The following is a 24928-nucleotide window of genomic DNA, read 5'->3' as shown; positions in this document are numbered from 1 at the left end:
CATCCTCCAACAGCGACAGTGGGGGGCTCCATCTGCACTCAGCTGGTCCCTGCACCCTCCAGAGGCTACACTGGCAGGTGGAGAATCTGGCCTGGACGTGGCCCCTTCCTCTGTCCGCGAGGCTGGAGGATCGGCGGTGCTGGGCCAGGCCCGGCCTCACAGGCTACGGTATGGAGTCTGGTCTTTGTCCTAAGGGCCCCTGGGGAGCCACTGAAGGGTTTTAGGCTAGGAAGTGATGTTGTCTGATTTATGTTTCGGAAGATTGCGCTGGCTGCTGGGTGGAGTACGGCCTGGAGAGGCGAGGAGGGAGCAGGCGGCTGAAGCCAGAGCAGGGCAGCAGGAGGGGCCCTGAGAAGGCTCCACGGGAAGGTCAGCTGATTGCAAATGGAAAAAGTACGTTCCTCCTTGGGTAGTGAGTCCCCTGTCCCCAGACGTGTGTAAACCCAGGCCCGACCACAACATTATGGAGCTATTGCAGAGGGGAGTTGACGAGTGTGACCACAACGCCAAGATTCCAGATCACCTCCTCCAGGAAGCCTTCCCTGACCCCCAAGGCTGTGTTGGCAGCCCCCTGTGTGTTCCCCATCAGATTATCCTGGGTCATAATCATCGAGTTCTGGGTTTCTGTGTCCTTCCCCATCACAAGGACAGGGGCCACTTCTCTCCTCTCTGGACTCCCAAGGCTCAGCAAATAGCCTGGCACATAGTAGGCCCTCATATGTCACCTTCTTTCCCTTCCTTTTCCTTCTCTCCCCAACACCCGTGGCCTCAGGGCTTTCATCTGGGTATCCCCAAAGCCCAGCCCAGACGCTGGCACACAGTAGGCACTCCGTAGATGTTTCTTGAATTGGATTCTCTCCAGGGCAGGGATCTAACACACAGTAGGAACTCAACACATGTTCAGCCCTTTCTTCTCAAGAACAGAGTCAACAGTAACGACAGCGGGGAGATTTCCTGGGAGCCTTCTTTGTTCCCGGCACTGCTGGAAGCACTTGAGGCAGGACTGTGATTAAGTTTATTCTGCAGACCAGCAAATGGAGGCCTATGCGGGGGTGTCTGCTTGGCCACACAGCTGTCACAGTGGAGCCAGAGCTTGAACCCAGGACCCCGGCTCCGGGACTCGAATTTGTGGCCTAGCTCTGAGAGCCCAACAGTGGCCACTGCTCCTGGCACGTAGTAGGTACTGAGGAGTGTCTGTATCAGGCCCCAGAAGGTCACAGTCACCCCCACGCTGGCTGCCACAGGAAGCTGCAGCACGATCCTACTCTCCTCCCAGGCATGGGCCTTCCTCTCGCCGAGCGGGCCAGGCCGTCCCAGGGGGCCGATGCCAGCCCAGGCCTGCCCAGGCCCTGCCGCCCACGCGGCCTCGCTCAGCCGCCAGCAGGCCGGCAGCGTGGCCTGCCCCAGGGGACCCAGCCTCCCTCGGCTGCTGAGGGGCCCAGACAAAGGCCGGTGGTGTGCCCAGCCCCCTGGCACTCGGGTTGCCTTCTCAGCCTCCTCCTCTGGCTCCAGGGCACTCAGAGGTTGTTTTCACAAGGAGGTGGAGGGCAGGATGAGGGGAGGGCAGAGGCTGAGCAGTTGGAAGGATAGGCCAGGTTCACGGGGCAGGAAGCAGGGCAGCCCTGCAAAGCCGAGAGGCCCAGAAATCTGGCGGGTGCGGGGCTGGCGAGGGGCTGGCGAGGGCATGCCCTGGCAGGTCTGGCTCCTCTCCCTGTCCGCACACTGGCACCCAGTGGGTGCCAATCACGGTCTGCTCGATATTGACCCTTCTGGGTACTGAGTGCTGCCAGGGTGGGGCCCTGGCGCACGACATCACTAAGCCTCCCCACGAGAGAGGGCTTCACACTCACACCGGGGAGGGCAGGGTATCCAGGCAGCTATTCATCATCTCCCCAATTTAGTCCAGAGGAAACTGAGGCTCAGAGAGGCAGAGCAACTTGCCTAAGGTCATGCAATTAAAAGCAAGGCGGATGTGTCCTCCTCCCAGGTCTATCTGATTGCAATAGATGGTAGCTTCCCACTGCCCTGTCTCTTTACAAACAATTAAAAATAAAAATAGAAACAACTAACATTTCTCCAGCATTTAATATGTGTCAGGCACCATGCCTGGGGCATTACCTATATTAAGTCATTGAATCCTCACGACAACCCTGTGAAGTAAGAACTATTACTACATCCATTTTGCAGATGAAGAAACTGAGGCTGGGCAAGGTAGAGCAATGTGCCTAGGGACAAAAAGCAAGTACGTGGTGGAATAGGGTTTCAACCCAGCCGCCCGGAGCCTGCGTACTAAACCACCGTTCTATCCCAGGCAGACGGACGGACAGATGGACAGACCGACGGAAGGGACTGAGGGACGGGAGCTCTGCCCTGTAGTGCAGCAGGCCTGAGGCTGGGCACCTAGGAAGTACTGGCCCAGCAGTAGCCGTGATGACTCTGTGCTTTCTAACACAGCCCCCGCAGGAGGGGCCCCCCGTCCCCCGCAGGGCTGGGGCGAGGGGGCCGTGGGCAGTGTGCCTGGCTGCTGGGCGGCCGAGCTCCCTCGCCGAGCCGAGCCGAGGCATGACGGATGTGCCCGCCGCCGCAGGGAGCCCAGGGTAGAGCAGTTGCCTGGAAACAGGCTGCTCTTGCGGCCCACACTCAGACCTTTGTCACCATCTCAAGGACCTTTTTTTCCTCTTCCTCCTTTTTTGCTGGAGCCAGACCCGGCACGCAGGTGAGAAAATGCAGCCAGCCCCACCAGCAGCCCCCGTCACAGGGGACCTCGGGGGCTGGTGGCGCCAGGTGGAGGAGAGGGAGGCGGTGCTGGGAGAGAGGAGGGAGCCTGCAGGGAGGGTGAGGGGGGAGACAGTGCTCCACGGGCGGCCCAGCCAAGGCTTGGAAAAATCCTGACGCTGGGATGTGTCTCTCACTGGCTTTATGTTCTCCCACCTTCTCTGACAAAAAATGAGCCTTAGTCCTTTTTCTCAATGGCGCAATACTGGGACCATCAGTTTCTAGAGCTGAGGGTGGTACCCAAAGCATCTGGGCAGGGCTGGGCCTCTGGGGGGCCCAGAGCAGGGGGACAGGTGTGGTGCCCCCAGCACGGCAGGCACTAATTGGCTCTTGCGCTGGGGGGCCCTGAGAGGGGATTAACTGGGCCCTGGGGAACTGGCTGGGGACGGGGCCACGCCCCAGCCAGGGCTGAGCATGGGGACAGCAGTGTGGAAGGGATAACAGCACGGGCTCTAGTGTCAGACCAGCCTGGGCTCAAGTCCCCACTCTGCCCCTTGGGCAAGTCACTTTGCTTCTCCATGCCTCGGTTTCCTCCTCGATGAATGGGGGGGATTAAAAAGGTGGTTATAAGAGCGAAGTGATATAACCCGTGTAAAATACCCAGCACACAGCGAGTGCTCAATGAGAATCACCGATCGTCTTTCCCTGAGCTGCCACGAGGTGCCTGGGCCCAGGGGTGTCATTAGGATGATTTTGTTCTCGTCCCTAAGCACTCAGAGAGCAGGAGGTCCACAGCCCCTCACTGGATACATGCAGCAGCTGGGACTCCAGGAGGGATGGGGCCTGCCCAGGTCGGACAAGGGGAGGGTGAGGTGTCAAGTTGACTTCCACGCCCCAGTCAGGCTTCCGATTTCACTCTCAACCTCCCCGACTAACAGTGCTGTAGCTGACCCTGAAAGTCAGACCACAATGCCACCTGCCCCAAACCCTCCTTGGCTCCCCAGTGCCTAGATAAAATCCAGGCTGATTTGCCAGGCTTTAGAGGCCTGTGTGATGCAGCCCTGCTCACCCCAGGGTTAAATGACAACTCCGTGCCTCTGCCTGGAACGCCCACCCTCTGCTTAGCCCCTTGGTGAGCCTCAGCCCAGCACTCCCCAGGTCAGGCGGGGGACTCCTTCTCCTGTGCTCCATGACACTCTGTCCACACCCGCTCCGTAGCCCAGGAGCCCACCTCCTGGAGTCACCGGCCTGGCCAGCATGGAGAAGGCAGCCTGGCCTGGCCTCGAGGTCCTGCAGGCAGGCCCTGTCTCCCAAATCTCTGCCCCCCCTCGACCTGCGCAGCTTCTAGACTCATACCCTCCTGGGCCCACCGCAGACTGACCGTCCGTCTGCGCCTCCTCTCCTTTGCTCAACATCCCCTCTCCTTAGCCCTCTGCGGGGGGCTGCGGGGGGCCTTTCCCTGACCACCCAAGCCACAGGCAGGCAGCCCTGCCCTCGCTGTCCTGCAGGAGCTGCTGTGTCCCAGGGCAGGGAGAGGGGGTGAGGAGGGGAGGCAGGGCCAGAGCTCCCCTTTACCGAACACCTACTAAGGGTCAGGCCCTGTTCTAGGCACATGGCCACGCGGTATTGCAACGACTCCATTCTAGCAGAGGAGCAAAAGGAGGCTCAGGCTCAGAGAGAGTAAGCCTCCCTCTCGCTGAGGGCCTGAGGCCTGGCTGGGCTTTCCCTGCTGCCTGTGCTGCTAATGTGGCATTTCAGGGTCCCCAAGGGCTATTGCTGGGCTTACATTCCTCATGTTCTCCCGCCTGAGCCAGCACAGGCCCAAGACAGTATCAGTGGTGACACTAAGAGTAGTAATAATAATACCTGCTGATTATGGCCACCATTTAGGTGCCAGGCTGCAAAATCCACAATTCTAAAGTTGAAGATGAGGAAACTGTGGCCCAGAGAGGCAAAGTGACTTACTAAGGTCACACAGCTGAAAAGTCATACAGCCAGGACTTAAACCCCATGATAGAAAAGCATCATGTCCTGGAGCCCAGGATGTTGCCTCGTCTCCCAGCCACGCTGGCACCAGCCCCTAGACAGCTGTGGCCCCAATTCTGGCCACTAGGCCCTAAGTTTGTCCCCAGTGGCCACCCGCTAATTAGCCAGGCGGCTTCTGCTTGCTCCGTGGCTGTTTTGGAGCAATTCTCCCAGGAAAGGCCGAGCTTACAGAAGCAGGAAAGGTAACTGCTAATTTGTATGAGAGGAGACAAAGGGGACAAAGGCGCCCTGGCCTGCCCAGGTGCAGCCTGAGCCCGCGTCACATCCAGAACCACCCGCTGCTCGCCACCCGCCAAGCCGGCTCCGAGACGTCTGTCTGTCCCCACAACACAGCCACACACAGTCTCTGTCCAGTTTGGGCTACCCGGCCACGCCCCAGGAAGAGCAAAAGAGAGCATTACGATGGCCCTGTCACCCTTCAGAGCACCGCAGGGGAGGTGGACAAGGAGCTAACGATTTCAAAAACTGAAATGACTCCTATGAGGGCTCCACCATTTTCTGAGCACTCTGAACCTCACAGTCGCTCGTGGGTCGATGTTGCTCTCAGCCCCCTTAGCGGTGAGAACACTGAGGCACAGAGAGACGAAGTGACCAGCCAGGCCTCCCGGCGGGGAAGTCAGGAAGCCAGCGTTAGAATTCAGCCGTCTCGCTGCTGACTCTGTGCTGTGTCCACTGTGCTCTGAACTGAGATTATCCAGGTCAAGTCTCCCATTTCGCAGCTGAAGAAACTGAGGGCAGAAGGCTATAGAATCGAAAAAGCTGGGCTTTGGAGTCCCAGCTCTGCCTCTTATGTCCTATATGCTTCAAGATATCATCTTTCCTCTTTGTGCCTCAGTGTTCTTCGTCTGTAAAATGGGCCTAGAAATCCCTGAGTCGTGTAGGCACTGGGGAAAGGACGTCTGGGGGCTTCAGGTGCTGCACAAGGGTGGGCTGCCTGATCTCTCGTTCAGAGAAGTCAGTCAGTCCAGTGCCCGATGGAGGCTGATCCAGGGTGGGGCTGGGAGCTGGGGCCAGGAGCCCCATGAGACGAAGGTTCCGGCTGAGCAAGAAAGGAGCAGAGACTGGAGGGCAGGGCCTGCCGTCAAGGGCTGGAGACCAGACCGTGGCCAGGAAGGCAGCCGAGGGAGGAAGGGGTCAGTCTTCTGCACAAAGCCTGCCTGCCAGCACCGTCGGAGCTGCACCAGCTCCCCGGGACTGCGGACCAGGCAGACCGGTCCACATCCCGGCTCCCCCAGCCCTGCCAGGCATGCTGTTCCGCCTCCTAACGCAGGGCTGTCCTGAGGCTCAGAGAAGCTGACAGGGATGGGCATCTGCATGACAAGGAGCCGGGGGCCAGCTGTTGGGAGAGCAGTCTGGAGACCCAGCCCTCCCTGCCCAAAAAGCCAGACACCGGATGGACAAACAGGCCGAGTGGACGATCACATGAGGCACCTCTTCCTCTTCTCGCCAAGACCTGCCCCCGATGCCGCCTGCCCGCGGCCTGGGCTTCCCCACACTCTGGGCCTTTCAACATCCTTACGACAGACCTCCCGACCCACCAAGCCAAGCCTTACAAAACCTGCTCGGGGACCACAAATCTGAAAGTCACTACTATTGCATGGTGCACGCGTGCAGGTGGTGTGGGGGGCATGTACATGCGCAGTCTCCACTCACCCTCCGCCCGGGGGCTCTCTGAGCCAGGAGCCCTCAGTCCACCCTGCCTCGCTGCCACCCTCGCCAAGTCACTCACCCTCTCCAGTCTCAGTTTGCCCTTCTGTAAGTGGGGGCTATTCTGTCTTGCCCTCTCTTCCTCATGGAGTTCTTAGAAGACTCAAGTGATACGACAAACTTTCAACAGGAATGAAAACGATTCAAAGTCGTGCCAGGGTGCCAGGTCTCGGCTTTCAGCATTTACTGAGCACCTTCTGCAGGGCAGGCCTGCGGCTGGGCACTTAAGTACTCACTTCCTGGAGGGTTCCCTGTAAGGCCCATCTCAACCCTGATCTACAGCCATCCTACCCCTGCTTTGTAGTTGAGGACCCTGAAGCTCAGAGAATAATTTGGCTGAGATCACAGAGCCGGAAGGTGGTGGCCCCAGGATTCGAATCCAGGGCCCTGGAAGAATAGGCTGCTTGGAGTGAGGAGCTGGAGGATGGTGTTCCCTTTTCCAAGTCCCCATGGGTCTTAAAACCCCTACAGTGGCCAGGCATGGCGGCTCACGGCTGTAATCCTAGCACTCTGGGAGTCAGAGGCAGAAGGATTGCTTGAGGTCAGGAGTTCAAGACCAGCCTGAGCAAGAGACCCTGTCTCTACTAAAAATAGAAAAATTACCTGGGCGTGGTGGTGGGCTACTAGGGAGGCTGAGGCAGGAGGATCGCTTGAGCCCAGGAGTTTGAGGTTGCTGTGAGCTAGGCTGATGCCACGGCACCCTAGCCCGAGCAACAGAGTGAGACTATCTCAAAAAAAAGAAAACAAACCCACTCTACAACTAGAAGATACAGGCAGCAAGGCCGCTGCCCTGGCCCCACCTGGGAGGCTGACATCACCTGCTCTCACCGCGATGGGCTGTGAGGGTTCAGGAATTGTTTTGTCCTAAGGCTCAAGGTCCCGAAGGGTAAAATGTGGGCATTTGATTCCCAAACACAGGGGGCGAGGGGAGCTGACCACAACGCCTCCTTGCAATTCCTTGAACCCGGCAGACACACTCCTGCCTCGAGGCCTTTGCACTTGCTGTTCTGTCAACCTGGAATGCTTTTCCACCACATACCTGCATAACTTGCTCCTGCACCTCCTTCAGGGCTTTGCTCAAAATGCCACCTTCTCACCAAGGCTCTCTCTGCTACCCTGTTTTAAATTCCGATACCTCCCCTCCCACCCCTCCAATTCCCCTCACTCTGCTTTATTTTTCTTTGCAGCATTAACCAGCATGTGACAAACTGGGTGTTTTCCTTGTTTGTTGTGCAGTGCCAGCCCCCACTAGCATGTCAGCTCTCAGGCAGGGATTTCTGTTTACGCCTCCTCCGGAGCAGAGTGCCTAGCACAGAGCAGATGCTCAGCAAATATTTGAAGAAGTCAATAAAACTGAGACCCAGAGAAGGAAAGGGGTGGGCCCCAGGGCCACACAGGAAGTACTGAGGCAGCATTTGTGTCCTGGTCTTCTGCCCCAGCCCCTGGCTTCTGTGTCCTCTCTTTATTGGAGTGGGATCTTCTTGGGTTTGCTAGAACTGGGGGTGCAGAAGCCTGAGTCCCTGCTTCCCTGCCCTCCCCAGAGATATGGGAGTCCACAACGGGTGGGAGAAGAGCCCCTTCTCCTGGGCCTGTGGCCGGGGGTGGGGGGTGTGTGGCGTGTGTCCACCCCAGAGACCCTGGCCTCCCACCTGCCCCACTCCCCATCCCAGATCCCAGGGGCAGGGCTGAGGACAGAGTCTTCTCTTTTTTGCCTGCTAATTTAGGGAATGGGGTCTCCCCCTGGAAATGTTAGCTGCCACGGCGTGGGTGGCGGTTTCTTGCCTTCTTGTTCGGCCCTTTCACAGACAGAGTGCTGCGGGCAGAGGAGTGAGCGCACCATTTGCACAACCCTGCTGGGCAAAGCCAGGCCTCAAACCCCGCTCAGGCAAGTCAGACGCATGTGATTCCCCCTGTGCTGGGCCCCGTGTTGGGTCCAGGAGGCAAGGATGGGACCTGCCTGCGACTGAGGGAGGGAGCTGCTTGCTGGAAGTGGCAGGTGGCCCTAGCTGGGAGCAGCTGCTGGTCAGTCATCCTGCCTGAGCTCACATCCGGGTGCCACCCTTTGTCAAAGGGGTCCTTGGGCAAGTTGTGTAAGATGTCGGTGCCTCTCGAGTTGTTGCAGAAGCCCAGCATGCAAACACGTAGGAAGCACTTAGAACACGCCGGCCCCCGATGAGTGCTCAACAAATGTCAGCTGACACCCTTCTACCATCACTATTGCCACCATCATCATCACCGTCATCACTGCCACCACCCTCACCACCATCAGCATCACCGTAACCACGTCACATCGTGTCTGTCCCCCACAACGTGTTCCAAACTCTGCCAGGGCAGGAACCACATCTGTGGGGCCCAACACTGCACCCCAGGAAGCCCTTTCCATGTTGTTAAACGAAGAAATGAGTGAGTGAGTGAGTGAATGGCAAGAGGCCTTTACGGAGAGCAAAGCAGCTGATAGAAAGAGTTGAAGGAGACTTAGATCCACTCTTTCAGCCCCCCCCCCCCAGGGCTTCCTCCCCTCATTTCTGCAGCTTCGGCCCCCACTCAGGGCATTTCCTCCTAGAATCTAGAGCCCCCCGGGCCTCAGACCCTAGTCTCTGCCCTGCACACACTGGGCCAGACTCAAGTCCCTAAACACCTCCCTCCCATGTCCCCCCCCCCCCTGCAATGCAACAGCTCCCAGTGCCCGAGATCTGACTCTCTGGGGCCCCATTATGGGGCCACCCAGTCACATCTCCCCAACCCTGGACCTCCCTTCAAGCCAGTGTCCCTCCCTCCTTCCCACAGCCTGTGTCCCTGCCCCACCTGGGCTTCCCACATGGCCAAGAGAGAGTCCAAATGCCTCCTCGGGGGCTTGAGGCCCTCAACGACCCATCCCAGCCCACCCTGCCAGCCTCCCAACTCTCTCAGCCCTGGGACCGGAGGAGCCCGCGTGCTGGGTAGGTCGCGTCACCCTTGTTGGGGCTGCAGGCGGTGTGCACGCAGGACCTCACACCAGCCCTCGCGTCAGCCCACAGCAGCTCTGGTCCTCCATTTTGCAGAGGAGAAAACTGAGGCACAAAGAGGAGAAATAAAAGGCTTGAGGCCTTCATTTAACAAATAACCACCGAGTGCCTCCCATGCACTAAGTGCTGGGGACACAGCAGCCAACAGGACAGAGAATATCCCTGTCTTCACAGAGCCCAAGAGGCACACACAAAAAGACAGCATTTGTCAGACGTTGATAACGGCTCCAAAGTTAGAGTAAGGGACTCAAGAGTGATGGGGACAAAGGGCATTTTGAAAAGGCAGTCAGGGAGGGCCTCTGTGAGGAGGTGACATTTCAGCAGAGCCCAGTGAGGTACGGGGGAGCAGCCAGGAGGCCAGTGTGGCTGAAGGGTGGTGAGCAAGGGCCAGAGCTGGGCCTTGTGGGCACAGTGACTTTTGCAAGGAGAGTGATGGGGGCGCTACGGAGCATTTTGAACAAACGTGGTCAGGCTTCTAATTCTAACACAGCACAGCGGGCGAGGCCAGTGTGACGAGGAGAGGATATAAGAGGAAGGACAAGAAGTGCTACTGCTGGGAGGAAGTGACAGGAACTGGGGTGGGAGTGATGGAAAAGGCCCTGCACTCCCCACACCCTCCGGAGGGCTACTTCCCTGGGAAAGGGGGGCTCAGAGGAGCCAGACATGGGGGCAACAGGGCTGGCATTGGGGACTCTGGGCAGAAGTGGCTTCTGGGGTTCCACAAGCTTGATACAACCAGGACAGGGGCTGGCTGCCTGAGCTGACGAGCTGGACAGCTCGCCAGCCCCTAGGCTGCCCCCCGACCTCTAGCCAGTGGGGTACCTGGTCCTCCTAGCTCTGGGAGGGCAGAGGTCAAGCCTGCCCTGTGCACTGCCACTGGGGCAGCCCCTAGCATGGCTCTTGGCACTTACTAGGTGCTCTGCAAATCTTTGTGGAATGAATGAACAGGACTCAGTAGATGGCGGGCACCAACCAAACTTTGCTGAGCAGATCAATAAATGAATGGATTGCCTGCAGCCCTGCACTGTTTGCGGGTGGTTTCTCACGTCAGTCTGAGTTCCTTAAAGTAACTGCAGCTGCGGCAACTGCAGAGCCTTACCCTGAGTCAGGCCCTGGGCTAAGTCTTGCTCCCATGTGCAATAACCCTGAATGGCAGGTTCTATTGCTGTGCCCATTTTACAGACGAGGAAACTGAGGCCCAGAGAGATTCATTAATTTCCCCAAGGTCACTGTTACTAAGCAGCACAGCCAAGATTCGAACGCAGGACTGGGTTCTTCTCAGCTATGCTTTGAATCCTCCCCAACTGGGATCTTGTCAATGACACATCATTCTCAACTCAACTGTAAATCCTCCCGAGGGCAGGGAGCTGCAGGTGGGGTCCCGGGTGAACAACTCCCATCCTCCATCTCATCCCATGCATTACCTTGGCTCCTCACGGCAGCCTGGTACCACCTGCCCGATAAGGAGCCCGAGGCTTGGAGCTTGGGAACTTGTCCAAGAACAGTGAAGCTGAGGAGCGCAGGGGAAGGTCTTGAGCCCCCACGTCCGGGGGCCTGGCCAAGGGCTCTTTCCACAGCCCCTCCCCACTCTTGTTCGCACCGCCACCCTGTGGACCCAGCACACGGGCAGGGATCGAGTCCCCACACCACCAGCCCTGCATGCAGCAGTGGGTCTGGGGCCATTGGGTTGACCTCGGGCTGACCTCTGACCTCTGCCTCTTCCCTGACTAGGCAGAAAACACTAAAACTGAGCTTCGGGGGAGCCGGGCATTGCAAACCCCCTGCACAGTGCGCGCAGCTGTCCATGCGCAATAGCAATGCCAACAGCAGCAGCAGTGATGACAGCCAGCGCCCACCACGCACCCAGCCAGGCGTTAGAGGCCCTCCGTTCTCACGCTGGCCCTCCAGTGAAGCAGGCCCTATTACTACCCCCATGTTTTAGTTATAGAAACCGAGGCACAGAGAAGTTAAGCAAGTTGCATGAGTCACACAGCAAGTATATGGTGGATTCAGGATTCAACCCAAGGTAGCCCAGCTCCAGAGCCGCGTATACTGGGGAGGACACACAAGGGACTGCAGCCCTCTGGGCAGGGGAACTAGGTGAGGGGAATGGGGTGGGCTGGACACTTCTCACTCCCTTAGGGACTGCTGGGGTTTTCTTTTTTTCCTTTTTTTTTTTTTTAATTTTAGACTGTGTGCATGTACTCCCTTTAAAACAAACCTCTCTTGTGTACCTTTGTCCACAGTGCCCCTTGCCCCCTCTGGGAGGCCCTGCCCTCCCCTCTCTCCACGTCATGGCTCACTTCCTCACAAGAGCCTTCTCTGCTTCCTCCCCAGCCCCTGCAGCACTGGCTCCCTGTCCTGTCCTGGCTTCCCGCGGCCACCCAGACCATGCCCTGGCCATCCGTCTCCTCTGGGGGCTGCTGGCAGCTGGCCATGGCCTGGGTGTGGGCTGCACCTTCCCATTTAGGCCCCACCTCTGAGGGCAGAGGCCTCGTCGCACACGGATTGGCCTCAGCTGATGTGGAGCGGCCGGCTGCGGGCTCCACAGCGCGCCCTGCCCGCCCTGAACCGCAGAGTCCCCCGAGGGTGAACCCTACCGGTAGCTCCTGTCTGTGCCTAAGCAGCATGTCCCAGGGTCGGCACACTCTGCCAGACACACTCACGCCTGACTCCCCATCCTGGAACCAGCCACCGTCCAAGCCCGTGTAATACTACAGGGGACCCCACGATCTAAGCTTTGCTGTCAACAGGATGGGTGATTTAGGGAGCTGAGGACACAACACTTCTCCAGTATTCGAGCTCAAGTAGGGACTTGAGCCTCTTACCAGCTGTGTGGCCTTGGGCATGTTACTTAACCTCTCTGAGCCTCAGAAGCCTCAGAAGCCAGATGAGGATCATAATGGTAGCCAGTCTGGACAATCTCATGGAGTCAGGTGCATAGTGTTTAGCACAGGGCCTGACACTTTGTAAGCACTCGGCAAATACTGGCTGTGTCATAACTGCCATTGTTTTTACTCTAGCAGACATTGATGGGGTACTTTCTGTACTCCAGATTATCCCCACAACAACCTTAAGAAGCAGTTGACATCACTATCCCCATGTGGAAATGGGGACTTAGAGAAGTTAAGATGTATCCATCTTACAGCTGCACGCTGGCTGCCGAGTCAGGATTTGAACCCAGGGCTCTCAGACCCTGTGGAGCATGCCTGCTCCTAGCCCCGCATGGAGCCCACTGCCTCCCTCCCCTCTGCGGCCGGCAGGACTCCTGGTCTCTGCTTCCCACCTCCTTGGCTCGGTGCCTTCCCTCTGCCCTCTGGCTTCCACCAAGGCCTTCTCGCCTCCAGATCTGGGGGTGGGGCCCTGCCAATCCAGGAAACAAACCCAGCTGACCTCCCCCTCCTCCTGAAAGCGCCCCCCACCCCCGGGTTCCGTGCACACACTCTCACTTCATTCTCTTCTACCTCTGCCCACTGCCAGTGTTCCCTGCCTCTGCCCCAGACCCCATGTCCTTAGGTCTAACTGCCTCTGGCCACACCACAGGCGTAAACAGAGAACAGCTCCTGTTTCCTGTGCTGAGCGCTTGACAAAGAGTCTCTCTTCACCTCCTCACAGCAACCCCGGGAGACAGGCAATGCTCTTGAATCCATTTCCCAGATAAGGAAACTGAGGCTCAGAGAGGGGCAGGGACTTATTTCAAGGTTATTCAGCTATTATCACCCCATTTCATAGATGAGGAAACTGAGGCTGGAAGGAGGGAGGTGGCTTGCCCAAGATTGCACAGCAGTAAGTGGCAGAGCCTGGACCCGCCCCTGCCTCACATTTCCACTGCTCTGCTGACCTGCAGGGGCCTCGAATCAACAAAAACCTGTCACCCCCCAGCCTGCTGCGTGCGGTCCAGCCTCCAGGACAGCCAGAGAGGCCCCATCCCCGAGGAGCGGCCCAGCCTGAACTCTCTGAGCCGCCTCCCTCTCCTCTTCCCCATCCAGGCTTTCCTGTCACTCTACAAAGGGCCGCACAAGCCCCTTGGGAGGCTAGCAGCTTTGAGAGCTTGGGGAGATGGCTCCTCCACGGTCCCCAGACGGAGCAGCAGACTCTACTCCGCGGCCTGCCCCGGCAGGCTGGGTTTTACGCCATCTTCCCAACTCCCCCACAGGGTGTGGGTTTTATCACCTGCGTATACAGAAGGGGTTGGGGCTCAGAGCGGACAAGCCATTTGCCCAGAACCACACAGTGGGTGGCAGGGCTGGGATCCAAACGCAGGTATGTCCTTGGCCATTTTGCCTTCTGGACTCCACTGTGGTTGCTCTGCCAGCCGTGAGCCCCTGCTGCCTGGGCAGACCCGTCCTCCCCTCCCCATGACAGTGACAATCCACTACGTAAGATTTCACGTGGATTCTCTCCTTTGGTTTTCCCAGCAACCCTGCAGGGGAGGGGCGAGCATCGGACCTATTTTTCAGACGAAGAAACTGAAGCACCAAGTGGTTCCTTAGCTGGGCGGCCAGCAGGGGCTGTGCCTTGGTTTGCTCACCTGTACAACGGGGTCATAACAGCCTCTCGGGGCGGCTGAGGCCTGTGCAAGACTGTGGAAACCAGGGGCTCTTGGAGACGCCCCGTGGGGTGTCCTCGGACAAGGCCCGAGGCCCGAGTGCCTTTCTCCTGACCGGCCGGCACCCAGGCAGGGCCCAGCCCGCCGAAGGAAGGGCCCCACGTCTCCTCGAACATTCCCTCAGCCGGGGATGCCGAGAAAACGATGAGTCATCCACCCAAGCACAGGCCTCCCAGGAGCCTGCGTCGGGTCCCAGCCAGGTGGGGAAGGTTCCAAGCTGGAAAGGGGGCCCGTGAACACGATGACGCCCGAGCTGGCCCCACTGTGGCCTGAATCACCATGTCGCCATGGCCTCCCACCGCCACTGGCTGCCAGCCTTGAGGACACCTCCTGGATTCCGCCCCCAGACCTGTCCCGAGTCTTCACCCCAGATCCGCACGTCTGCCTAAGCAGAGGTCCCGGTTTCCTAAGCTCCCCTCTTTCCACCCGAGAATCCCGGGGTCAACGGTGACCCCCAAGGCTCCCTCGCCCCCACCTCCCACTCACCCAGGCCCAGACACTCAACCTCTTGTCCTTTGAGGAAATCAGCCAGGCCTTCTCTCCCCTCACCTCGCTATTTTTTGGCCTCCTGTTCTTCCTTCTTCGGAGCACACGGCCTTCTTGCCAGAGCACCCAAGGGTTCCTTCTAAAACCCAAATCTGACCTCGTCTCCCTCCCTCACACACCTTCTGCGAGCTCCCTGCTGTCCCCGATGGTGACACACTGAGTGGCCTCCCAGAGCCTTCTCTTCCACCTGGCCCCAATTTCCCCAGCTCATCCCCTCAGGACCTCACAGCGGTTCTCAAGCTGATTTGGCCATTTACACATCCTCACCCCACCTGGAACGTTCTTCCGAATACCCTGCTCCAGAAAAGTCTGCTCGCGGTTCCGTCACACACGCCGGCACCGACTCTGCCAAAACAGGTCCCACTCCCGGGGATGAGCTTCCCTGTGCTCTGCTCTAGCTGAAAAATTCTTTTTGGCCCTCGAGGTCCAGCTCAAATGTCACCTCCCCGAGGACTTCCTAGACACTCTTGGGCAGGAGGATGGGTCTGTGCCTTGGGGCTCCCGAGGGCCCCAGAATACAGAGCTGGATGCACAGTCCTCAGACTCCTGCAGGGGGGGTCTGCTGTACCCCCCTTCCCAGTGGGGAGCCCCTTAGAGGTAGGGGCTATTCTGGGCCCTGGGGATACAGCAGTGAACAAAACAGATGCGGTCTGCTCTGTGGGGAGACAGATCCTAAACATATAAACTAGTAAAATATATACAATGTCAGGGGCAATATGGCTATAGAGGAAAAATTAAGTAGAAAAGAGAGATGGGGAGAGGGTCCAAGGGATCTAAGGTGGTTCTCACTGGGGGATCAGAGAGAGCCTCTCTGAGGAAGTGACATCCAGGCAAAGACCCCAAGAAGGAGCAAGAACTGGCCAAGCAGAGATCTGAAGGAACAGCCAGTGCAAGAGCCCTGGGGCAGGACTGTTTGGCTGTTTGCAGAACGGCAAGGAGGCCCATGTGGCTGAGGCCGAATGAATAGGGAGAGAGGAGGGAGGTGGGGGCCTGGTCACGCAGGTCTCTGCAGGCTACAGGGAAGACTCTTGCTCTTGCTTCCAGTGAGACGAGAGTCTTGGAGGGTTCGAGTGAGAAGTGAGTGTTGGAGGGTTCTGAGCAGAGGAGGGAGAGAATCCGACTTGATTTTTGCAAAGTTTGCTCCAGCAGTGTGTGTGAAGGAGGGATTATGGCCGCGGAGGGTAGAGTGGACACAGGGCGCCCAGTGGGGAGGGTAGAGTGGACACAGGGCGCCCAGTGGGGAGGGTAGAGTGGACACAGGGCGCCCAGTGGGGAGGGTAGAGTGGACACAGGGCGCCCAGTGAGGAGGGTAGAGTGGACACAGGGCGCCCAGTGGGGAGGCGGACGCCTCTCCAGGCTTGGACCAGGCTGGGGCAGTGGAGGTGTGAGGAGTGGCAGAATTTGAGATGTGCTTTGAAGGTGGAGCCAACAGGATTTGCAAATGGATTGGACGGGGAGGGAGAGGAGGTATGAGAAAGAGGAGTCAAAAATGAGGCCCAGGGGTGGCCCCGGGAAGGGGAAGGATGGAGCGGGGGGATGCCGAGGGCAATGCAAGGTAAGAATGAGGGAGGGAGGGAGTGAATGAATGACTCAGGCTTGGGAACCAGACTGTGGCTCACACCCAGCTCTGGGGTTTGGTGGGACCTTGAGTGAGTTCCCTCCACCCTGCCTTAGTTTCCCCATCTGCAGCTGAGGGGCTCCATGTCCCAGGGTGGCCAAGAGACTGAATGCTGAGGGACTGATGACCTTGAGGCTGCGAGGACAGGCCCAGCCTCCCACCTGCTCTGCTCTGTCTCCCCAGGCCAGGCCAGGCCTGCAGCTGCAGAGACGGGAGGGGCAGGGGGTGGGCCAGAGGGAGGGGTGGCATCTGTCTCCCACCAGGCTGGGTCTGGGCAGGTGGGAGGGCTGCCTGGGGCTCTGGGCTGCTAGTGTGGAGGGCCCTCAGGCGAGGATGCACCGTGAGCCTGGGGTGGAGAGCTAGGGCACCCCGCAGCCAGCCCTCCTGTGGACCCCTGCGCCCACGCCTGGGGCTCAGAGGGCCAGACAGAGCCCTGGACCCCAAGCCTTGTCTTGTGCTCACTGTGGGCCTTGGGGAAGTTCCCTGGGCTCTCTGGCACCAAGTTCTCATCCACCTCACAGGATCCAGGGGAGAGTAAATGAAATAAAGTGTCTGGTGCATGGCAGGGGTGTGAAAAATTGGGAGATGTGCTCAGACCCCTGGCTGAGGGAGGCAGTCATTATGTCAACCACTACACAGACGGCATCATGTCTCCCAGAGAACCCAGGACCCAGTAACCCGGATTCCCAGCCAGGGAGCTGGGTCGGGGTGGGAAGGTGGGGGGAGGGGGTGGTGAGAGGCTCCTCCTTTTACTCGGCAGGTGCCCCCCAGCCCTGGGTAAAGCCCTCCAGCACCCTACCTTGACCTCAGGGATCTGGCACCCAGGAGGGACTCTGAGGCGGGAGGGGCCCCTGGAGGCCCCCCTCCATGGTAACTAGGGACACTGAGGCTCAGAGCAGGGCAGAGGCCAGTCAGGACAGCAAGGGATCCTGAGCCTTCAAGCTCCCAGCTCCGGGGGCTCACGCCACACCTACGTCCCTCACCAAGACTTCTCTGGAGTTCTGTTCAATTTCATGCAATACTTCCCAGGCCCCGGATGGCACTGGAGACACAGAAATGACTCCGAGACAATCTCTAGGGAACTAGTTGCTGCCTACCTACAATGTGCCAGGAACTTCGCTGGGTGCTTCATGGCCACTGTCCCATTTAATTCCCACAACATCTTTCATCATCATCCCCATTTTCCAGATGAGGAAACGGAGGCTCAGCAAGATCCACAGAGCAGCTAACATTTTCTAAGACTTGTCACACTTGGGGAGCTCTCCATGCATTAAGGCAGTAATTTTCCCACCAGAGCTATGTGGGGATTATGGTTACCAGCTCCATTTCACTGATGAGAAAATTAAGGCCAGATTGATAAAAGGACAGAGCCGGGATTTGTACCCAGGGTCCTGTGGCTCGAAAGCCCAGGCCCTTCACCTCCCCTCTGTGTCCAGGTGGACTCGGGAGGCCATGTTCTAATGAGCCACTGGCCTTGGTGGGCTGTCACCAGCTTCCTCCTGCTCCTTTGGCTGCTTTTGGGGCCCTGGGGCCAGGCCTGGCTTTGACACAGGTTATCAGGGTGACCCTGACCGCATTACTTAGCCCCCATCCTCAAATCCAGTTTTCCATGAAGTGGAGCTTTGGAGCCTGTTTTCTAGACAAGGAAGCAGACTCAGAGAGGCCCGGCAGGCTACCTGCCCAGGGACACATGGCAAGGAAGCGGTTAGGTGGGGACCCCATCGGTCCTGGCCCTGTCACTTCAAGTTCAGAGCCCTCTATCCCAGAAGGACCCACTCCACTCCCAACAGTGCTTGGCTTTGCGCTTTGTTACGTGACCACAGCAAAGGTCACAAGCTCTGTGGGGGGCGAGAAGGCTGGACCAGAGATGCCTTGGCCCCTGTCATGGGGATGGGGAGATGGCACTGCCTCTTCTGCCCACTCCCTCCCTCACACTTGGCTTCAGCCGGCTGCTGAGGCCCCAGGGACAGCAGGGGCCAGGGCTGCAGTTGAGGCTGACTTGGTGATGATGAAGGACACCCCTGCCAGCACCACACTGCCGGAGAGACAGGGTTTTCCAACCCAGACCTCGCACATGTGAGCGCGCACACACAGTCACACCCGTGGTCTGCCAACGCCCACAGCCTGGGTGCTCACACAGACGCTCACAGCCACACACTGACAAGTGCACAGAGGAGCCGCTCCACCTGTGCGCCTGCAGGCTGCCCCGGGCACACACGTCCACACGGGCATCCCCAGCCTGCACACGGAGGGGCACAGGCACAGTCACACCCACACAGTCGCGCTTCCGCACACGCACACACATGCACACGCATGGTCTACCCCATGAGCACATGCGCACATGCAGAGTACTCAATCCAACAACCTCTAAGGTAACAGCCAGCTTGGAGAAGCTCGGGTTTGTCTGATGCCCTTGACCTTCAACCCTAGACAGCCCCAGCCACAGGCTCCCTGTCCCCCAATCCTCCCAGCAGCATTTCAGAGTTCCAGATGGGCCTCCCAGGCACTCAGGGAAGGGAAGGCAGCCTGTAGGGGCCATAAAGAAGAGATTTTCATGCCAGGTCTTACCCAAGGAAGAAGAGTGCATGCTGTCCCCACTCCTTAGCAGAGACTGACCCAGGACCTAGAGGGGAGGCCCCAGGAAGGCAGAGCCTGACCTTCCAGAATGACCCTACTCCAAAATGCAGTGTCCCCAGAGCCCAGGACCATGTTACCCAAATCATGGAGGCTTAATTAACAAAAGGGCTCATTTCTGCCACTCATGAGAAACTCAAATGGCATCTATGCCAGGTATCACTGTTAACCTTCTTCCCAAAGTCCCCCAGGGCCCAGGACAACAGAGTCCTCCTCCCTTCTCCCCATCGCATACCCATTCTAGTGAGCCCCAGGAAAGCACCCAGACATCTTCCACTGTACCAATCCTGCCCCAGGCACCAGCCTGTGAATACAGACATCTTGACCAGAGGGATGCTTCTAAACTAATTCAGACTAAAGTGTAATGGACTGAAAGCTTGTCATGAGGGGCCTATGTTTTCAAATTGGATCAGGTTGCAAGACACCTCAGGGGCAAAAGGGAGATGCGCATAAGGCAGTACTGAGCTCAGGGCCTGCCCTGGTCAGCAGCGTGGCCTAGGGGAAGTACTTAACCTCCCTCAGCCTCAGTATACTCATCTGAAGGATAGCAATAACCACAGCACTGACCTCTAGGCTCCTGTGAGAATCCCGTAAACTGATGTGTTATCTATCAGTGCCTCAGCACAGTGACAGGCACACAGTAGGTGATCAAAATAGTAGCTGTGCTGATAATTTGGAGAAAACCAGGAAACACTGAGGTATTCAACCGAAGGTCACAGCATCTATTAGGCGGCGTTAAGTCAGAGGCCATTTCCCGCCCAGACCAGTGGCCGCAGGTGCCAAAGGTTTACACAAAAGCTCTGGGGAGAAAGACTTAAGACTGAAAATGCTTTCCACTAAATGAACGTTGTCACAAACTGGGAAAAGACCACCATTAGTCAATTTGGCCAGCGGAACACCTGGGGTCCGGCTCGCAAAAGCCTGGTGTTGAGAGTGGAGTTTGGCAATTGTAGGGCTTCCCCTTGGGAAACGGAGCTCTAATGGTGGGATTCCTGGCATGTGACAGGCCCGTGAGGAAGCCACGGTGGAGCACAGAGATCTAAGTCCAGTCCTGGCTCCCTGCCAGTGGAAACCTCCCCTCTCTGGAGGCCTCAGTTTTACCATCTGGAAGATGGTACTGTTGGGCTGAGAACACTGATCTCCAAGGAGCCTTGGGGCTCTCTGATCCTGGAATTGACAAACGGCCCCGGGCACCACCTCAGCCATAACCTGTGGCCCTCACTGGCTCTGGGGACAGCCCCACTCTGAGAGGCCAGAGGAAAAGGAAGGGGGTTGTTTCACTTTGTGGCTGACACTGGAACGGAATTGGAGGGTCTTGCCTCCCAGGGGTTCTCTTCCCCTGCTTGGCAGCCCACAGTGGCTGGAGCAGGCCAAACACAAGAAATAATAAATCCTAACCAGGCTTTGCCCAGCCAGGAGGCCCCGGCTGGCTCTTGTCATAAAAAGATCTTATCCCCATGAGCACCCGTGCAGCCTGTGGAGGACTCCGCCCTCCTCCCCTCAGTCCTCTGCCTCCACTTTCTATTTCCTGTGACAACCTGCAAACTGAAGACCAACTTGCCTCTCCCAGGCTTCGACTGGAACCCCCCCTGCCCCACCCCCCACCCGGGCCCCAGCTGCAGGAGGCCCTGCAGAGTGTAATTCCCCTCGCCCTCCTCTCTGCCCTGGGCCCGTCCGGACAGATTAAGCCTTTGTCACACACACCCAGAAAAGCTCAGGGCCAGATGGGACAGGACAAGTGGTGTCAGATCATCGACCCGAGGCTGGCCGGGACTAGGAAAGGGGCCCGACCGCAGCACTGCATATGGCTGTGGGAGGGGGTGGGGGCCCAGGGTGGGAGCAGCCAGAGAGCAGCATGGAAGAGAGATGACACACCACGGCCATCCTGGGGACAGAGACCGTACAGGGGCCCTTGCTGCTGACCCAACTCCTACATCTCCTCTTTGAAATTTTTCTGCCTGCTTGCCCTCCCTCGAAGTCCCAGGGGCTTCCCCATCATATCCTCAGCTATGTCCACCACCCCTACCAGCTGGGTGACCAAGGGGCAGGCAGAGTCCCCCCCACCCCATTACCCCGGCGCCCACCACGAGGCCTATGGGTACTAGACCAATGCCTTGGACAAAGGTCTATGGCCCAATGACCTTCACAAAAACCCACCCATGACAAAACTAGAGGATCTCTCCTAACTGATGCCAGAGGCAATAACTTTGTGTGTGTGTGAGCATGTGTGTGTGTGCGCGTGCGCAGGCCAGTGACCATAGGGATTGTCCTTTGCACCTTTCAAAGAAGGTCCCATTCAGCCTCTCCCAGGAAGAGGCCATGGTTGCCCCAGAATTCCCAGCAGGATTTGTTCCTCTTAGATCAGTGAAAAGGAAAATGGAAATATAAAAATAATAACCAGGCCCCAGGAAGGTACTTGGAGATGGGGGTGGCAGGACTCGGGCATCTCCCGTGCTGGCTCCGGCTGGCTGGGCTAGTGGCAGGTAACTAACGGGCTCTCTAGGGACCAGCAGGCCAGGCAGGCAGGCGTGGGGAGCTCGAGGGGCGGGCTGTCGAGGGAGGGCACGTCTGTGGTGTTTGTCTCCTCCTGGCAGCCTGGACTGGGAGGCCTGGGTCCCCTTTCTCTGCCTCCCAGGCAGGTGGTCCCTTGGGGAGGGCTTATTATTGGTCCGAGAGCCAGGGTGGAGACTGGTGAGGTCCTTGCAGCCAGGGACAGGCAGGGCAGGTCAGCGTAGGCCTCAAAAAGTATCTGAAGCGACCAGCTGGGCTGGCAAGACCTGGGGCCCAGGCCTAGCACCCAGTTTCTGCCTGTGGCCTGGATAGGGAGAGGGGGTGCTGCTCCTCCTTGACAGCTGTGTGGTTAAGGGGGTAGACGCTGCTCCAGATGCCCACTCCTAGGGGAGAGGTCGACCCACACAGAGAACCAGTGAGCCAGCTGCCAGGTCTGGGGCGTGGTCACCTCCCCAACTCCAAGAGTGGGTATGGGGGGAGGAGGCTTCTACCCTAGACTAAGAAGGCGGTTGGGCCAAGACTTCCAGCTCTTGGGGAAAGAGAGCAGGATAAGGGGTGGGGTGGAACACACCTGGAGAGCCCTGAAGGTGGATGGCACTGACCCCAGGGAGGGGGCACAGACCCAGCCAACCATCTGGTGGGTCACTGACCTCAGGAAAATCACACTCAGGCTGGGGGCACTGACCCAATATGGGCAAACCCAGGGGGGCTACAGAATGGCAGGGTGGGAAGAACTGACCTAGGCTGGGGAGAGGCAATGACCCGCACCCCCATACGGAAAAGTGGGCACTGATTTGGGCTGGGGGAGGGGTCCTTCACTGGATTGGGGAGGGGACAATGACCCAGCCTCCCTGGGTTTGGGGGAAAGTACTGATTTAGGCTGGGGGGATCCCTGACTCGCGTGGGTCGGGACACTGCCATAGCCTCCCCCTCCGAGAATCCGGCCCTGGCGCGCCCCTCGACCCGGCCCCCTGTTCCCCGTCCGGCCGGAGGCGGCAGCGGCGCAGATGGGCTGCTGGCGGCCGCAGCGCGGTTATCAGCGCTCCTCGCAGATGGGCCGCCCGCCCTCCGCGCTCACGGCTCCCCACTCCCCGCGGCCTGCAGCCCCGTCCCCTGGGCGCGGGGGGAGGCGCCTCCGGATCCGCTCCCTGGCTCCCGCCTCCCTCCCTCGCGGCCCCGTCACCCCGCGGGCCCGGCCCGGGCGGCCGCCGGAGGGGGAGGGGGAGGGGACAAGTGCACTTTTCGTAACGACCGAATCAATTGTGTGTGAAGAGCCAGCTCGGGCCGGGGACAGGGCTGAGCGCGGGGCGGGCGGGCCGGACGGGGGAGGAGCGCGGAGGGGGGAGCGGGGGAGCCAGGGAGGGAGGGAGGCCGGCGCGGGGCGGCCCCGCTCTCTCGATCGGGCCGGGCGAGGCCGGGGAGGGATGGGGGGGCCGGGGAGGGAGGCCGGCCCGGCCCGGCCGGGCCGGGGGCGGAACGCACTAATGGAGGGTCTCGGCGACGGAAAGTTCAAAGCTCCGCAGCGCCCCGGGAACGGCCGCCCCCCCAGCCCCCACCCTCTGCAGAACAATGAGGTCCCGGCGGGGGAGCCGCGGGGCCCGCGCCGCACGCCCTCTCCAGGGCGCCCCGGGCCAGAGGGGACGCCCCCGCCCGGCCGCCTGCCTCCTCCCTCTGGCGGCTGCGGTTCTCCGCCCCCTCCCCCACGCCACCCCGCCCGGACCGGGCCGGCCCGGGGGACGGGGGAGGGGAGGGGATGGATAGGTCAGGCCGCCCCCGTCCCAGGGAGGGGGGAGCGAGGGGCCCGGGAGGCTGAGGGGGCGCCCCACCCACCCGCGGGAGGCTGCTCCTGCGCCAGGCTGCGGCTCCGGGCGCCCCTCCCCGGGCCAGCCCCGGGTGGGGTCGGGGCGACAGCGCCCGGGCTGGCCCCCTCCCCTGGCGCTGGGAGGCCCAGCGGACTCCCCGTCCCGTGGCTGCCCCTGCCTCCCTCTCCCCCCAACCCCCCGCGGCACCACCCTCCACACACACACATGCACACACACACACCGCCCAGCCGGCCCGGGGGCGGGAGCGCGAGGCGCCCGGGACAGGCAGCCCCGGGGCGGGCGGGGGGGAGGCTAGGGCTTCGGAGCAGCCGCCTGCTGGCGGGGGGGAGGGGACGGGAGGACGGAACATGCTAGGGTTAGCAGCCCGGGACAGCCCCCCCCACCGACACGGCCACGGCCCGGGCAGCGGCGCGGAGGGGGGCAGGGACGCCCCGAACCCGGAGCGCTGCCCAGGCGAGCTGGGGAGGGCGGGTGAGCAGGGACGAGTGCGCCTCCGGCGGGCCCGACACACGGACAACCTCAGGGACACACGTTCGGACACACATCCACACCCCCACCCCGCCCGCCCGCCCCGAGCCCAGCGGCGGGACCGGCCCGTGGCCGCCGCGCGCGCACTCACCGAGCCCGTCTTGACCGGCACATACACCACTTGGCCCATCTTGGGTTCCCGGCCGCTGCCCAGGCGGAAGCCCTTGGAGCGCACCCAGAACTGGAACTTGCCTTTCTCACCGGCCGCGGGGCCGCTGCCCGCGCCGGTCCCGCCGCCGCCCTGCAGGACCTCAGCGATCCGCTGGTATTTGCTGCGTGTCACCGTCTTGGTTTTGGCCGAGTCGCCGTAGGTGCGCAGGCACCAGTCCCGGAACTGGCGGCCCAGCTCCGAGTCCCCGGGGCTGCGCTCGCGCTCCCAGCCCCCGCGTAGCAGCAGCGTCGGCTTCGGCATCCTCCCGCCGCGCCCGGCGCCCTCGGGGGCGGGCCGGCCGCCGGGCCGCCCGGTGCCGGGACTGGGCTGGGCCGGGCTGGGCCGGGCCGGGGCGCGCCGCGGCCGGGGCTGTCCCGCGGTGTGGCTCCGGCGCGGCTGCTTGATGGGCGCGGGCGGCGGCCGGACGCGCGGGGCTGCGGCGCGCTCTGTCCTGCTCGGGCGGCGGCGGCGGCGTTGGCGGCGGCGGCTCCGGCTCGCCTCCTGCTCCGCCTCCTCCTCCCCCCGGCCGGGATGCAGGAGCGATGGAGGCAGCTCCGGGCCCGGAGGTGCAGAGGGGGCGGGCCGCCCCGCGGGCGGCCGGGGGAGGCGGGAGGCGGGGAGCGGCCCCGAGCGCGGGGAGCGAGACCGAGCCTGGGCGCGGGCGGCAGCAGTGGCTGTCAGCTTGCGCGGCTCATCCTGCTCCTGCTCAGGCTCCCGCTGCCGCGGCTCTTCCTCCTCCTCCTCCTCCCGCGCCCGCCTCCACCACGCCGCGGGATCCCACCTGTTAGAGCGGCGCAGCCTTCGCCGCCGCCCGCCCCCCTTCCTCCTGCGCCCGCCCGCCGGGCCCAGCCCCCGCCTGGCCCGGCCCCTGAGGGCGCGGGGGCCGCCGCGCCCGCAGCCGCCGAGAGGGCAGGAGCCGCAGGCGCGCAGTGCCCAGTCCAGGGACGCGTTCCATCTGGCCGGGCCGGGCCCGTAGCCTCGCAGGCCGCACTCCGCCCGGACACCAACGTCCCGTCGGGAGTAGGGCGCAGACCC

General features: G+C 60.4%; 1 protein-coding gene across 1 annotated transcript in view; it reads right to left on the bottom strand.

The window, feature by feature from the left end:
- The window catches only part of NOL4L (nucleolar protein 4 like), a 119810-nt gene extending 95215 nt beyond the window's left edge, over window positions 1-24595 (bottom strand). The window contains exon 1 of the mRNA XM_069495395.1: window positions 23834-24595. Coding sequence (XP_069351496.1) covers window positions 23834-24154 — 321 coding nt within the window. The 5' untranslated portion in view covers window positions 24155-24595. The remainder of the gene's footprint in view (window positions 1-23833) is intronic.
- Window positions 24596-24928: the final 333 nt, after the last annotated feature.

This window comes from Eulemur rufifrons, chromosome 20 (assembly GCF_041146395.1).
Source record: "Eulemur rufifrons isolate Redbay chromosome 20, OSU_ERuf_1, whole genome shotgun sequence".
NCBI classification, from domain to species: Eukaryota; Metazoa; Chordata; class Mammalia; order Primates; family Lemuridae; genus Eulemur; species Eulemur rufifrons.
The sequence above is the reverse complement of the archived record's forward strand: the minus strand, read 5'-3'. Positions and strand labels throughout refer to the sequence as shown.